Source organism: Somniosus microcephalus, chromosome 9, assembly GCF_052327205.1.
Source record: "Somniosus microcephalus isolate GS21.2 chromosome 9, FLI_Smic_1.0, whole genome shotgun sequence".
Classification (NCBI taxonomy): domain Eukaryota; kingdom Metazoa; phylum Chordata; class Chondrichthyes; order Squaliformes; family Somniosidae; genus Somniosus; species Somniosus microcephalus.
Window position 1 is genome coordinate 171,685,606 of NC_140995.1, and position 15,296 is coordinate 171,700,901.

Consider the following 15,296-nt stretch of genomic DNA (forward strand, 5'->3'; position numbering starts at 1 on the left):
CAACCAATGCATCAACTATTTCTGCAGCCACCTCTTTCAAAACCTTAGGATGTAGGCCATCGGGTTCAGAGGTTTTGTCAGCTTTTAGTCCCAATAGTTTTTCTCTTCTGATGTTAATTACTTTAAGTTCCTCACTCTTATTAGTCCCTTGGTTCCCCACTATTTTTGGTATGCTTTTTGTGACTTCTACAGTAAACTCCAGAACCTAGCAGGATTGGGACCTCGGGTGGACTTTTGAGCCACAGATTTGGAATGCAAGTAATTTAGGCCTTTTCTGAGCCCTTGTTAACTTTTTTTCCTCTGATGATTTGCTGCTGACACTTAAGCTTTCATGAATTTTTTACCAATCCGCATCAGAGAGGGGAGCTGCTCGCAGGAGGCACTACCCATGACGCGATATACCAGTAGAGGCCGAGTTTCCTTGACATATCAGAACAGCAGTGTCTCCGAAGGCTCGGGTGGTGACAGACATCTGCAGCCTCCTAGAAGAAGACCCTGCTCCCTGCTGGACCTGGTAGCCACACATTACCAGTGACTCAAAGTCACCACCGTCTTCAACTTTTTTGCCTCTGGATCCTTCCAGGACTCTGCCGGAGACATATCCAGGATCTCCCAGTTGGCAGCCCACAAATACATGCAGGTGGCTGATGGCTTGTTTGCAAGGGCTGACAATTATGTGAACTTCATCTGAGATGACACCAGTCAGAATGAACGGACATTCAGGTTTGCATCTCTGGCTGACTTCTCACAGGTGCAGGGCGTCATCGACTCCACACGTGACAATCAGGGCACCCGCAGAAGAACCAGGAGTATTCGTCAACCACAAGGGCTTCCACCCCATCAATGTGCAGCTGGTGTGCAACCTCAGAATGATATTTCTGCAGGTGTGCGCCAGATTCCCGGGGAGCTGCCATGATGCTTTCGTTCAGCGGCAGTCCAAGCTCCCTGATGTCTTCGGACCTGCAATCAGACTTAAGGGGTGGCTGCTAGGAGACGAGGGATATCCATTTCAAACTTGGCTGATGACACTCGTCACAAACCCGACTAATGAAGCCCAACAGCGCTACAGTGACTGCCATATGACCACCAAATGTGTGATCGAGCACAGCATTGGCATGCTGAAGATGTGCTTCAGGTGCTTAGACAGATCTGGAGGCGCCCTTCAGTATGCACCAGTGTACGCACTAGGTAGGGATGTGAGGAAGTGCATAGAAAGAGAAGGATAGGTGGACGTGCAAGATAAGTGGGTGTGAGGAGTGATGTGATGGAGTAGGCTTGACGAGGCAGAGGAGGGGTTGCGGTGAGGCGCACCGCAGGATGTAGGTGAATGTGCCACTGTAATCTCCTTTCCTGACCTGATTGAGTCATTAAAGCACTTCCTGCACTGAATCCAGGAGCATGGGACAGTGCTCCTGCTGGTGACCACCTGGGCCACCTCCAGCCATGCCTTCTTTGTAGCTGCAGCAGCAGGTTTCTTCCTCCCATTGCTGGGGAAGATGATCTGTCTGCGGCTCCTCACAGCCCCCAGCAGCACATCAAAAGAGGCATCCGTGAAACTGGTGCAGCATTTGCCCTTATCGAATCCATCATTTAACTTCCTGTTTCTTTGTTGCAAACTCCAACGCTTCCAAATTGCATCTCGGATTGGGCCTTTAAATACTGAAGTTGTGAAGATTGAACACCAAACCCGGAAGTAAAATGCTAATGAACTAGCTCCGTTTAAAAAGCCACTGACCGACATGCTGAACTTACTTCCGAGTTTCCTGTGCGATATTGGACCCCCAAACCCAGCTCCCAACATGCCTCCAAGTAAATATCGGGGCCAGTTTCTCCTTATTTACTCTATCGAAACCCTTCATGATTTTGATTACCTCTATCAAAACTCTGCTTAACCTTCTCTGCTCCAAGGAGAACAATCCCAGTTTCTCTAGTTTCTCCACGTAACTGAAGTCTTTCATCTCTGGTACCATTCTAGTAAATTCCCTCTCTTGACATCCTTCCTAAAGTGTGTTGCCCAGAATTGGCCACAGTACTCCAGCTGGGGCCTAACCAGTGATTTATAAAGGTTTAGCATAGCTTCCTTGCTTTTGTACTCCATGCCTCTATTTATAAAGCCAAGGATCCCGTATGTTGTATGAACTTGCACACCAATTTCCTGTACCTACACTAGGGGTAGAAATTGGGTAGCACTCGACTTCAGACGTGAAAAGGGTGCATGCGTCTGACAAGATTGGCCTAAGGATCTCTCGAAATTAGGCCCTGGGCCTCCCCTTGACAATCGCAGCAAGGTGTCTGGGCTAACTGTGCCTCCAGAGGCAACTCACCGGTCGGCCAATTTAAGCCGGGTGCCTCACCAGCAGCAGCCGTCATATAAATCCTGAGAGGAGAACGGGAAGGCAGCGATTGCGGACAGGTAGAGACCCGCAGTCGTGCTGTAGAGCTGAAGGAGCACTGTAGAAATGGAAAAACTAATCTGAGCATGCACAGTGCTTGCTCCGTCTAGATTCTCACATATTGCAGAAGGGTCCTGAAACAGGCGAAAGACTCGTATTTGCATATTTAAATTGGACCACGCTGCTTTCAAGAGACGCCTAAAAACAGCAAGAACTAATATGGCGGTGGCCATGCAGAAATTGGTATTCGGTGTGCCCACGTTATGCCTGAAAATGGGTGCAATGCATTTCAATTTCTCCCCCCCATTGTCTTCTTTAGACCTGTCTGAATTTGCACGTGGAGTTATGATTAATTATGCAAAGGAGCTTGTATAAGAGAATTGAGTGTTCTTTGCACTTAACCTTTCAGGAAACTTAGTTCTAAACTACCTTTATCTGGAAGATGAAAATTGGCTTCAATTTGTCTGAAACATCTGTTATCAAGGGAGGTAGCTAGCTAAGGGGTTAATGATGAAGACCAGTGCTCCTTTTCTACTACCACAGAGTTGGGAGTTGTGACGGGAGAGCTGCATCAACTGCAGAGGGCAACAACTTAAAAAAAAAAAAAAAAAAAAAACAGCATGATGGCAAAGGATGAATTTCGCATGGCCAGTACTTGACTACTTCTTAAAGTCCAACCATGTGAATGCAAACATCATTCATGAATGCCATGCAATATTTTGACAGATTCAAGGAACTTTTCTTGGTCACCAACCCTAAGGAGAGAGGTCTACATCACTCCCCAGTCTAAAGAACTGGATTACTCTGGGAAAGAAGGAGAGGACGAGTATGAGGATTACATGGAGGATGAGGAGTATCCAGAGGAGGATGAGGAGTATCCAGAGGAGGATGAGTATCCAGAGGAGGATGAGGAGTATCCAGATACCTCAGATGAGTTGGAATACAGAGCTCTTCCCAAATTGCAGCCAGATGAGTTGGAATACGGAGCTCCCAAATTGCAGCCAGACAATACTGAGTCCTCCAGAGGTATGTATACTCTGTTGGAGTATGTGCTTAGTATGCAGTGCTCTTGGCTTGTGCGTGATCAAAGCTTGTATTTTGTTTCGCCCACAGATAATCACTCTTGTTGCCTAGCAGCTAAACTGTAGCTGTTGAAGTGACCATACAGGGAAAAACTTTCCTCTCGCCGTTGTTTATAGTGAAATTCTGAATGCATCCTTCATTTATGTTTACGATTTCACTACAAATAGCGAACAGATGAATATGCCAAAAGTGTGAAAATGCCAAGTTTAGTAGAACAAGCTAGTGGTACATTTATGTTGTACTATATCCTAACTGTGGCTGTCCCTTAATTTTTTCTCTCTCTTTCTCATGTGTTTTTGTCTGGTGTGCAGGTCCAGTTCTTTTCATTTTTATTTTTTAAAAATCTGCAGATTCCACCCATCCTGGAATCTGAGTGGAGCCAAAATGGCACACTACTGTGCACATTCTGGAGGGGGCAACAAAAAGCATGACTTGCCTCCCTATATAACATTGATAAGGCGAGTTGGCCTCTTGCCAGAAGGGCAGGAATCTTCCACAGCTTACAAGATAACCCAGTTCTCTGTTGTGATGCAACTTCATTCCCCTCCTCCTACGCCATCCACTTTAAGCATGGACGCAAGACATGGACCAATCTTTTAATTTAAAAAAAATTAAAAAATGTTGCTCAGTGTTCACCTGGAGCTGTAGAAACACTTAACCGTATGGGTCTCCTTTCTGAGGACTTGTTTTGCCCACTTCCAGTGCTCCCAAGAATCCTCTTTTTTTTTTCTCCCCTGGAGAGTGGAGTTTGGAACTAACCGAAGAACTAAGACACTCCAGAACCCTACTAACCCGCCAAGCTCCAGTGTGAATCATGTGCTGCTTAAGCTTCTACCAGGGAACAATCTCCAACCTACTAATTCACAGTACTACCCGTGCGGAAACAGCCGCCTAAAGACCTCTTTATGAACTTGCAAGTGTCATGCGGACTGTAATCTGCCAGGGATTAAAAAATAATGTAGACTTTGCACAGTTCAATAGAGCCTGTATAGGCTCTACACTCCACTAATCGTATTAAAGTTGTTACCAATAAAATCTATTTGAAAACCTTTATAACAGTCTGCCAATTCTTTCTGCTGCTTTTGCATTGTTTGTGCTGGCATCTGCATAATTTGTTTTGCTAAATTTGAGAAGTTTAAAAAAAAAAAAAAAAAAAAAAAATACTTATTTAAGTAATTTTACTGTGGCAGCATGGAGTATTTTTTAGTGTTCTACTGAGTCACCTGTCGGGGTCTACAAATAATACTGAATCAGTGTGAAAACTCAATGCAAATTGGTAAAATTTGGAGATAATACCAAAGTAGGAGGGGCAGTGGAATCCGCAAAAGCTGCACAAAAACTAGAGTTGCACAAAATATGTAAGTGGGTAGAAAAATGGCAGATGAAACTTACTGCAGACAATAGTGAAGTGCCGCACCCGAGGAAAAATTGGGTGACGCATACTCCATAAGTGGTGCTAAGATGGGTAAAGATGAAGTTAAAAAGAGACCTAGGATGTGTTAGTAGACTGAACATGCCTAATCAATGCAGAGTAGCTATCAATAAAACCAATGACTGAGTTGAGCTTCTGACCCCATATCCTCACCATCACAAAGACTGCCCACTTCCACCTCCATAACATCGCCTGCCTATGCCCCTGCCTCAGTCCATCTTCTGCTGAAACCCTCATCTATGCTTTTGTTACCTCCAGGGTGACTTTTAATGCTCTCATGGCCGGCCTTCCATCTTTCACCCTCCATAAACTTGAGCTCATCCAAAACTCTGCTGCTTGTACCGCTCACCAATCACCTCATGCTTGCTGATCTACATTGGTTCCCAGTCCCACAATGCATTGATTTTAAAATTCTCATCCTTGGTTTCAAATCCCTCCACGACCTCTCCCTCCCTATCTCCGTAACCTCTTCCAGCCGTACAACCCTCCAAGAACTTTGTGTTCTTCCAATTCTGGCCTCTTGTGCATCTTCCACCTCCTTTGCCTCACTCAACAGCCGTGCCTTCAGCCGTCCAGGCCATAATCTCTCGAATTCCCTCCCTAATCATCTCCTCCTTTGGCCAAGTTTTTAGTCACCCGTCCTAATAGCTCCTTCCTTGGCTCGGTGTCAGTTTTTGTCTGGTTACACTCCTGTGAAGCATTTTGGAATGTATTGTGTGCTAAAGGCGCTGTAAGTTTTGATGAATAGTAGAAAAAGCTGCATAATCTAGGAAAAAATACTTTGCCTATATCACTTTCTACTGCTGGTTCCTTAACACAATCCACGTTATATGACTCATTGCAGAGCTGGTGTGTCTATATATAGAATATAACATTACATAATGAGCAATTGAACAGGAGTCGGCATGGATTTGTGATGGGTAGGTCATGTCTGACTAATATAATTACAATTTTTGAGATCACTATTATGGCAGATAGGGGACTGGCTAAGCCATTTGGACTTCCAGAAGGCTTTTGTTAATGTTCCGCACAAGAGATTATTAACAAAATGAGACCACAAGGAATTGGAAGTAACCTTGTGACATAGGTTGGTAATTGGTTGGGAGGCAAGAGACAGATAATGGGGATGAAGGATCTGTTCTCTGATTTGGGGGGGATAGAAACATAGAAGATAGGAGCAGGAGTAGGCCATTCGGCCCCTCGAGCCTGCTCCGCCATTCAATGTGATCATGGCTGATCATCCAAATTCAGTACCCTGTCCCTGCCTTCTCCCCATATCCCTTGATCCCTTTAGCCTTAAGAAATATATCCAACTCTTGAATATATTTAATGAACTGGCCTCCACTGCCCTCTGTGGCAGAGAATTCCACAGGTTCACCACTCTCTGGGTGAAGAAATTCCTCCTCATTTCAGTCCTAAATGGCTTACCCCTTATCCTTAGACTATGACCCCTGGTTCTGGACTCCCCGGCCATCAGAAACATCCTTCCTGCATCTAGTCTGCCCAGGCCTGACAGAATTTTATAGGTTTCGATGAGATCCCCTCTCAATCTTCTAAACTCCAGTGAGTATAAGCCCAATCGACGCAATCTCTCCTCATATGTCATTCCTGCCATCCCAGGTATCAGCCTTGTGAATCTTCGCTGCACTCCTTCCATGGCAAGAACATCCTTCCCCAGGTAAGGCGACCAAAACTGCACACAATACTCAAGGTGCAGTCTCACCAAGGCCCTGTACAACTGTAGCAAGACATCCTTGTTCCTGTACTCGAACCCTCTTGCTACGAAGGCCAACATACCATTTGCCGCCTTAACTGCCTGCTGCACCTGCATGCTTACCTTCAACGACTGGTGCACCAGTGGTATTACCCAGGGATCTGTACTGGGGCCTCTGCTTTTCCCCATATATATTAATGACTTGGATGAAGGAATAGAGTTGTATATTCAAGTTTGCAGATGATACAAAGTTAGGAGGTGCAGTAAGTTGTGTTCCTGGGGATATAGACTGTGAATGGGCAAAACTATAGTAGATGAAGTTCAATGTGATGAGGTGTGAAGTCATCCACTTTAGATCTGAGAAAAACAAATCAGAAAATGTTCTTAATGGTGAGAGATTAGCTGTGGAGGAGCAAAGTAATTTAGGTGTCCATGTACACATCACTAAAAGCTAGTGCACAGATAGAAAAGTAATCAAACAGCCTAATAGAATGTTAGCCTTTATCTCCAGGGGATTGGAATATGAAAGTGAGGAAGTGACGGTTCAGTTATACAGAGCCTTGTTCAGACCCCACCTGGACTACTGTGTTCAATTTTGCATACCAAACCTCAGGAAAGATGTATTGGACTTGGAAGAGGTACAGCACAGATTCACCAGAATTATACCAGGGCTTAAAGGGTTGAATTACAAGGACAGTTGTATAAACCTGGCTTGGTTTCCTTGGAGTTTAGAAGGTAGAGAGGTAACCTAATTTAGGTATTTAAATGATTAAGGGATTCGATAGGATAAATACAGAGAAACTATTTCCTCTGGTGGGGGAAATCCTAGAGGGGGAATAATCTTAAAATGAGAGCTAGGCCATTTAGGAGTGAAATCAGGAGAGTCTCTTTCATGCAAAGGTTTGTGGAAATATGGAACTCTCTCCCCAAAATGGCCATGGATACTGAGTCAATTGAAATTTTTATGGCAGTGATCAGTAGATTTTTGTTAGTTAACGCTATCAAGATACGGAACAAATGTGGCTAAATGGAGTTAAGATAAAGATCAGCCGTGATCTAATTGAATGGCGGAACAGGCTCAAGGGGCTGTGTGCTGCTCGTATAATACTGAATTATTTGCCAATTCAATTTCAGTGGGTTCCTATTAGAAAATTTCTGAAATCCTTTAGAAATGGTTAATAATTGTACTACACCTGCAGTTCCATCTTCTGTTTGGTGAAATTGGCATCTGATGTCCCCCAGGGAATGCTCTCCAATAGTAAAGCAACATTTAAATGTAGTTTCGATTATAGAATGGGGAGAGGCAGTTAAGTGTCAAATCTCAAATATTCAATTTTTTTTAAATTGTGCTCTTTGTCCTCAAACATGCATGTATTTCATAATTTGCTTGTGATATATTTACCATTGTTTGTGCTATTGATAAACATGTATTCATTCTTTGTCTTTTTTGACTCTACAGTTGCAATTCCAGCAACAATTGGTGGTATCGTCATATTCCTGTTGGTGTTTGTAATAATATATGTTGCTTACAAATTTAATAAGAAAGAACTGGAATTACCCAAGTCTTTGGTGAGTATGCACCTTTTACTGGTATTAGAAAGATCTATTATAATAATGTTTAAACTTCAGTAAAGCCAAAATAACAGGAACAGAATCTCATTCACTATGAATTCACCAATTGGGTTTTATTAACCAATGTGTAATGTCATTATATTTGTATAATTGTAATACAAATGTAGAAATCCTTTGAATGGAGGAGATGCATTTGGCACTTGTTACCCAACTTGTTTAAATTTAACTAAGAATTCACTCTAATTTCTAGGCTCATATCATACTGGGTAGAAAAGCGTACGCCAGTGTAAACATAAAAACAGAGGAAAGCAGCATATGTGTGGTGACAGCAATGGAGGAGGTGGTGACTAATGTTTGTGAAGTTGACCTGAGTGATGAGAGCCAAGTGGAAATGATCAAAGCTTCTTCAGAAAATGTTGATGCTGACCCAGTTAATGCTGATGTGGACGACAGTGAACCAGTAAATGCTGACTTGAATGATCCATATGCAGCTAAAATTGGTATCAGTGGCACAGATCAAAAGAGTGTTCGTGAGGACAATATTGAAGTAGGCAACAGTGATCTGGACAGCACTCATGATTTATGCAAGACCAATTCTGACAATATGAAACAAATCTGTGTTTCAGACAACTGGGGTTATGACAAACCTCAGATTCCATTTGATGTGTTTTTAAATAACTGTACTGATTCAGTGAACTAATACAGAGCACCTTCCTCTACGATGGAGTAAAGCACAAGTATATTCTTATTTAGTGCTGAGCATTCTTCTTGCTGAATACATCAGAAATCTATTTTGTTTGCAAGGCAGATGTGGCAAATGACCCTCGGCTGTTCCAATTTGACTGTTCTAAAACCTGCCATTCTCGAGTGATTGTCTGGTATCCAATAATGATCAAAACAACCAGAATGACAGTTGTAGCTTAAAGCCCACATGTTCAATGGCATTGATTGCTCTGTTCTACTAAAATTGGACATTTTACTGGTTGGGGGGATTATATTCAAATCAACAGTGTTAGACTTGGCTCGGTGGTAGCAATCCAGCCTGAGTCAGAAGGTTGTTGCTACAAATGCCACTCCGGAGACTTGAGCACATAATGTAGACTGGCACTTCACTGGAGTACTGAGTGCTGCACTGTTGGCGGTGCCATTTTTCAGCTGAGATGTTGGGGTACAAATTTGTCTTGTGTGGTAGCACAAAATGGGCAATAACAAATTGGCCGCCTGCTTTACAGTCCAGCCGAATTTCCTTTCCATTGATATCAGTAAGAAAGAAAATCGGACAGAGTTCAAAACGCTATTGCCCATTTTACGCTACCATCCAAGACAAATTTATAACCTGTTAAACCTTGGCCTCATCTGTCCCCTCAGGTGGACATAAGATCTCATGGCATTATTGTGTATCCAGCATTATTCAGTTTTTGCCTGCTTACTGTGAATTTACAGTTTGTGTTGAATACATGTATACTAAATGGGTGTCAAAATGTGTATCCCTTTCTGGTCGCATCAATGAGATGGAGTTGCTGTGTTTCATAGTGTTGATGACTGCAATTACGACCAGTACAAAACCCAGATTTTTGTTATCTTCAAAAAGTACAGTGACTTACTGTTTTTTTTACCACAAATTGGGTTTCCAGGAAAACAAGATTGTACAAAATCACATCATTTACAATGGCAAACAGGAAGAGCATCATTAATTAATTGGGATTGTAACTATACATTGATGTTCAGATTTGCTACAGAATAATCCCATCAGAGAAAGCACAGCCTTAGTCACGAAAATAGTTTACAACTTTGACATCCGATTAAGTGTTCCTAGTACAACAGTTGTTAATGGAGGCGTGGGGGAGTGGGTGGGTTGTATCTACTGATAAAATCGTTATGGAAAATGTATCTTCATGAAAACTTAAAGTTTGAAGTAAGAAGTGATGCCCCAACAATTGTAAATCTTTGTAAAGAATGTTTGAAATTCTGCTGCCTCATATTTACCTACTTGCATGTTTACATCCATTTTTGCTGTCTCCATAACTATGTAACTATTGCCGTACATCAAAGAAAAAAGAAATTGTGTGAAGCATTTTGCGGCATTCTGATATGATCGGGCATTATATTAATTAGTCTTGGGAAGATAAGCAGAAAACATAGAAACATCAGCCAGGAGTAGGCTATTCAGCCCCTCGAGTCTGTTCTGCCATTCAATGGTCGATTTGTACTTTTATCTCTTTGTCTCCTTTTATTCTATATCTCTTCATAACAAAATTCTATTATCTCGGTCTTGAAAATTTCAATTAACCTAGCATCCACATCCGTTTGGGGAGCAAGTTCCAGATTTCTACTACTAAACTTGTATCGAACCTTGGTTAGACCACACTTCAGAGTACTATATGGGGGATAAATGCTTCCTATTTTTACTCCTAAATGGCTTAAAACATAAGAATTAGGAGCAGGAGTAGGCCATGAGGCCCTTCGAACCTGCTCCGCCATTCAATAAGATCATATCCCGCCCGATCCCCATATCCCTTGATTCCCCTATTGTGCAGATATCTCAATATCCGAAGAGATATTTTAAAAATATACTGAATGAAAAAGCCCTAATGCACTACTCAGTTGTTTATGACAACTGCTGCCACTCAACACCTAACTTGCTCATCTGACTTTTCACCTGCCAAGTTAGACAGCTAGGTATTAACTAGCAGGTGAGTGTTAAAATATTAGCTATCCAGTACTTGGTATACCATAACTGATGTTCTGAATTGGAATGGTGCCATTGATTTCTATTCAGTTAATTCTGAGAATACGAAAAGCTTAGGAGAGAAACCAAAAAAACAATTAGGGAGGCAAAGAGAAACTATGAAATTAAATTATCAAGGAACATAAAACAAAATAGTAAAACATTTTATAGGCACATCAATAAAAAAAAAAAGGTTGAGATAGGAATAAGGCCATTAAGGGATAGACTGGATAATACCACAGGTAATGATAGAGAGATGGCAGAAATATTAAATAATTATTTTGCTTCAGTATGTACCAGGGAGATAGAGCAGGTGCAAATGACATTGGATGATGAGATAAGTGCATTTAAAATTTAAAAAAAGGATATATTAAACTACTCAAACTCAAAGAGGATAAAACCCCTGGTCCGGATGGATTGCATCCACGCATTTTAAAAGAATCTAGGGAGGAGATAGCAGAGGCATTACTACGCATATTTAATAATTAGAAAACGGTGTAGTGCCAGAGGACTGGCAGATAGCTAACGTAATACCGATATTTAAGAAGGGGGATAGAACATGTCCAGGGAATTATTGGCCAGTCAGCTTAACATTAGTAGGGAATTCCATTATTTTTCCTACCAGCAAAGGAGAAAATAGAAGAACATCTAGAAACCAAAAATAATATAATGAATAGCATGGATTTCAAAAGAGAGTGTCTTGTTTGACCAGCCTTATGGAATTTTTTGAAGAGGTAACAGAGAGTAGACAAGGGTAATGCAGTAGATGTAATTTATCTGGATTTTCAAAAGGCCTTCGATAAGGTACCCCATAATAGACTGATGAACAAGGTCAGAGAATGTGGAGTCAGGGGACAAGTAGCAGAATGGAATGCTGGCTGGCTTCAGGACAGAAAGCAGAGAGTAGGGGTAAAAGGTACCTATTCACAGTGGCAGAAGGTGGGTAGTGGTGTTCCACAAGGATCAGTGCTGGGACCACTGTTGTTCACAATTTATATTAACGATTTAGACTTTGGAATCGAAAACACAATTTCTAAATTTGCGGATGACACCAAATGGGGGGGATAGTCAATATTGAGGAGGACTGCAACAAATTACTGGAAGACATTAATAAGCTTGCAGAATGGGCATATAATTGGCAAATGCAATTCAACACATAAATGTGAGCTATTACATTTTTGTAGGAAGAACAGGGAGGTCACATCACTTGGAGGGTGCAAGACTGGGTGGGGTAGAGGAGCGAAGGGATCTCTGAGTACAAGTACACTAATCACTAAAGATTGCGACACAGGTTAGCAAGGCCATAAAAAAGGCAAACCAAGCACTAGGGTTTATTTTTAGTGGTATAGAATTGAAAAGTCAGGAAGTTATACTAAACTTGTATCGAACCTTGGTTAGACCACACTTAAGAGTACTGCATACAGTTCTGGTCGCCATATTATAAAAAGGATATAGAGGCACTGGAGAGGGTGCAGAGAAGGATGATACCAGAAATGCAAGGGTATTCATATCAGGAAAGGATGAACAGGCTGGGCCTACTCTCTGAAAAAAGAAGCTTGAGGGGTGACCTAATAGAGGTCTTTAAAATTATGAAAAATGTTGATAAAGTGGATACAGAGAAAATATTTCCACTTGTGGGGAAGAGCATAACTAGAAGCCATCAATATAAGATAGTCACCAAGAAATCCAATAGGGAATTCAGAAGAAACTTCTTTACCCAAAGAGTAGGACTGGTGAGGATCTGAAACTCGCTACCACAGGGAGTGGTTGAAGCGAATAGTATAGATGCATTTAAGGGGAGGTTAGACAAGCATATGAGGGAGAAGGGAATAGAGGGTTATGCTGATAGATTTAGATGAGGAAAGAGGAGAGGAGGCTCGAGTGGAGCATAACTGCCGGCATAGACTGGTTGGACCGAATAGCCTGTTTCTGTTCAGCATATCCGATGTAATTCACATGTACATTGACTTTATGAAGTGGCTCCTAGCTTCTGCAAACCCATGCTTTCCTGACGACGTGGTTTTTGTAGTGTTACTATATATAATGTAGCATGTTGGGGATACATCGAGGGGGGGGGGGGGGGGGAGGTGGAATAATTTTTTTTTAGCGGGCCTGTAACTTTCTGTGAAGCCTACAATTCATGGTCTTCCTAGAGACTTGTTACCTGAAGAGATGGAAATCTACAACTCGCAGCAAGCACCTATGCCAATGATTGCCAGCAGATGGCGTATAGAGAACTCGCTGCATCATTCTCAGCAGATAAACCTGCCTGTAATAGTAATGAGCAAGTTTGTGTTCGCTTAGTGTTTCAGAACAACGCAGGGCATGAACTTTGGAACTGGAACCTTTTTGAAATGGAAAATCTTAAAAAGAGAAAAGCTCTGTCACATGCAGAGAGGAAAAATGCATTAAAAGCAAAAAATATTGGATATAATGAGAGAAAGCATACATCTGTACAGAGAGATTTGAATTAAATTACCAGTAAGCAGTGTGCGTGTTGACTACAGGCTGCTATTGCAGTAATCAGCTGGAAATGTCTCATTCTTCAGCAGTTTGAGAGAGGCTTTGCACCACATTAAAACAAGGTTGTTGATTTAAAATGAACATTACATGGTATAGCTCATCATTATAAAACAGCATAACTGCTGACTTATCATGGGATCGCTACAGGAGATCTGCTATTCATGCAATATAATCTACATATTTTGTTTGAAATCATAATTTTAGTTTTAAATAGATCAGCCCTCTGATTACTTCATAGGAGGTTGTGTGTGATCTATATGCTATGATGTAACATGTTGCAACATCTACTGTACTGAGACATCTTTTGATAGCCGAAAATGAGGCAATACTACAAACATACGGAATTGAGGGGAAGAAAAGACCAGCTGGTCCATCAAGCCTGCCCCACAATCCTGATGGCTGGAACATTGTGACTTACATTTATTTATATGCAGTGTAGCATGTAATTATGTGAAAAATTAAATTTAAAATAAATTAATATTGTGAAATGAATAGTAATCCAACTGATTTGTTCACCAGTAAAACCTGAAAGTTATAGTTCCAAACTTTGTTTAATAGCCTTGGTTTTTTTTATTTTGTGACTATTTCTTTATAAAGGTGTCAGCTGTGGCTTAGTGGCAGTACTCTTGCCTCCGAGTCAGAAGGTCGTGGGTTCAAGCCCCAATCCAGAGACTTGAGCACATAATCTAGGCTGACACTCCAGTGCAGTGCTGTGGGAGTGCTGCACTGTCGGAGGTTCTGTTTTCCGGCTGAGACGTTAAACCGAGGCCACATTTGTCCTCTGGTGCACATAAACAATCCCATGGCACTATTTTGAAGAAAAGCAGGGCGTTCCCCTGGTGTCCTGGCCAATATTTATCCCTCAACCAACATTACTAAAACAGATTAGTCATTATCACATTGCTATTTGTGGGAGCTTGCTGTATGTAAATTGGGTGCTGCATTTCCTACATTACAACAGTGACTGCACATCATTGGCTGTAAAGTACTTTGGGATGTACAGGTAGACTACCCTTTATCCGAACTTCCGAAAACCGAAACCCTCTAAAAACCGAAGGTTTTTTCGTTCAGCGTAAGTCATGCGCACGACATGACCAGAGTGGCGCACGACTTACGCTGAGCAGGGCAGAGGGTCACTGAGTTCCTTCCTGGGTAGGAGATTGCAGGCCGAGCCAGGCAGTGTGAAGGAGGTATACCGGGAGAGTGAACCCAACAATACAGCGGCCCGTCCGATAGCTGCAGCGGCCTGTCCGATATTCTTTTCTCCCCCCCCCACCGACCCCCCACCCTTTCGGATAAGGGATAGTGTATCCTTTATCCGCACTTCCGAAAACCGAAATCCTCTGAAAACCGAAAGTGTTTTCGTTCAGCGTAAGTCGTGCGCACGACCCCGACCCCCACCCCCGACAAATTTCCCAGTCTTATAAAATACCATCCGAAATTTTCCGAAAACCGAAACACGGCTGGTCCCGAGGTTTTCGGATAAAGGATAGTCTACCTGTACTGAGGTGAAAGGAACTATATAAATGCAAATCTTTTATAAACGGTTTTTATACTTAAAATAACTTCCATAAACTTCCTATAGACTAAATCAAAACTTTCTACAGATTTTCATTACCTTTGGTAATGAAGAGAAGCTATAAATGAATGAGACATTTTCCATTTAGTGTGCTACATACTATTACAGCTTCTTTAAGAAATCTAATTTTATGTTGTAATCTGCTCCACTTTTTTTTATAAATGTTTGTCTCGGTATATATAGGAAATTATGTGACAAGACCATGACTCATTGAAAGATTGCATGACTGAAATTGCTTCAGGAACTTGCACAATATTTCTGTTACTGGGTCA

At 41.9% G+C, this 15,296-nt stretch overlaps 1 protein-coding gene across 2 annotated transcripts in view; it reads left to right on the top strand.

Moving 5' to 3' along the window:
- Positions 1-13,937, top strand: part of LOC147112835 (interferon gamma receptor 1-like) — a 72,102-nt gene extending 58,165 nt beyond the window's left edge. Inside the window, exons 6-8 of one of the 2 annotated variants that reach the window (XM_085997510.1) lie at positions 3,120-3,419; positions 8,082-8,191; positions 8,445-13,937. In XM_085997510.1, coding sequence (XP_085853636.1) covers positions 3,120-3,419; positions 8,082-8,191; positions 8,445-8,894 — 860 coding nt within the window. In that variant the 3' untranslated portion in view covers positions 8,895-13,937. The remainder of the gene's footprint in view (positions 1-3,119; positions 3,420-8,081; positions 8,192-8,444) is intronic. The other variant, XM_085997511.1, reaches the window with a different exon arrangement.
- The last annotated feature ends 1,359 nt before the right edge of the window (positions 13,938-15,296 follow it).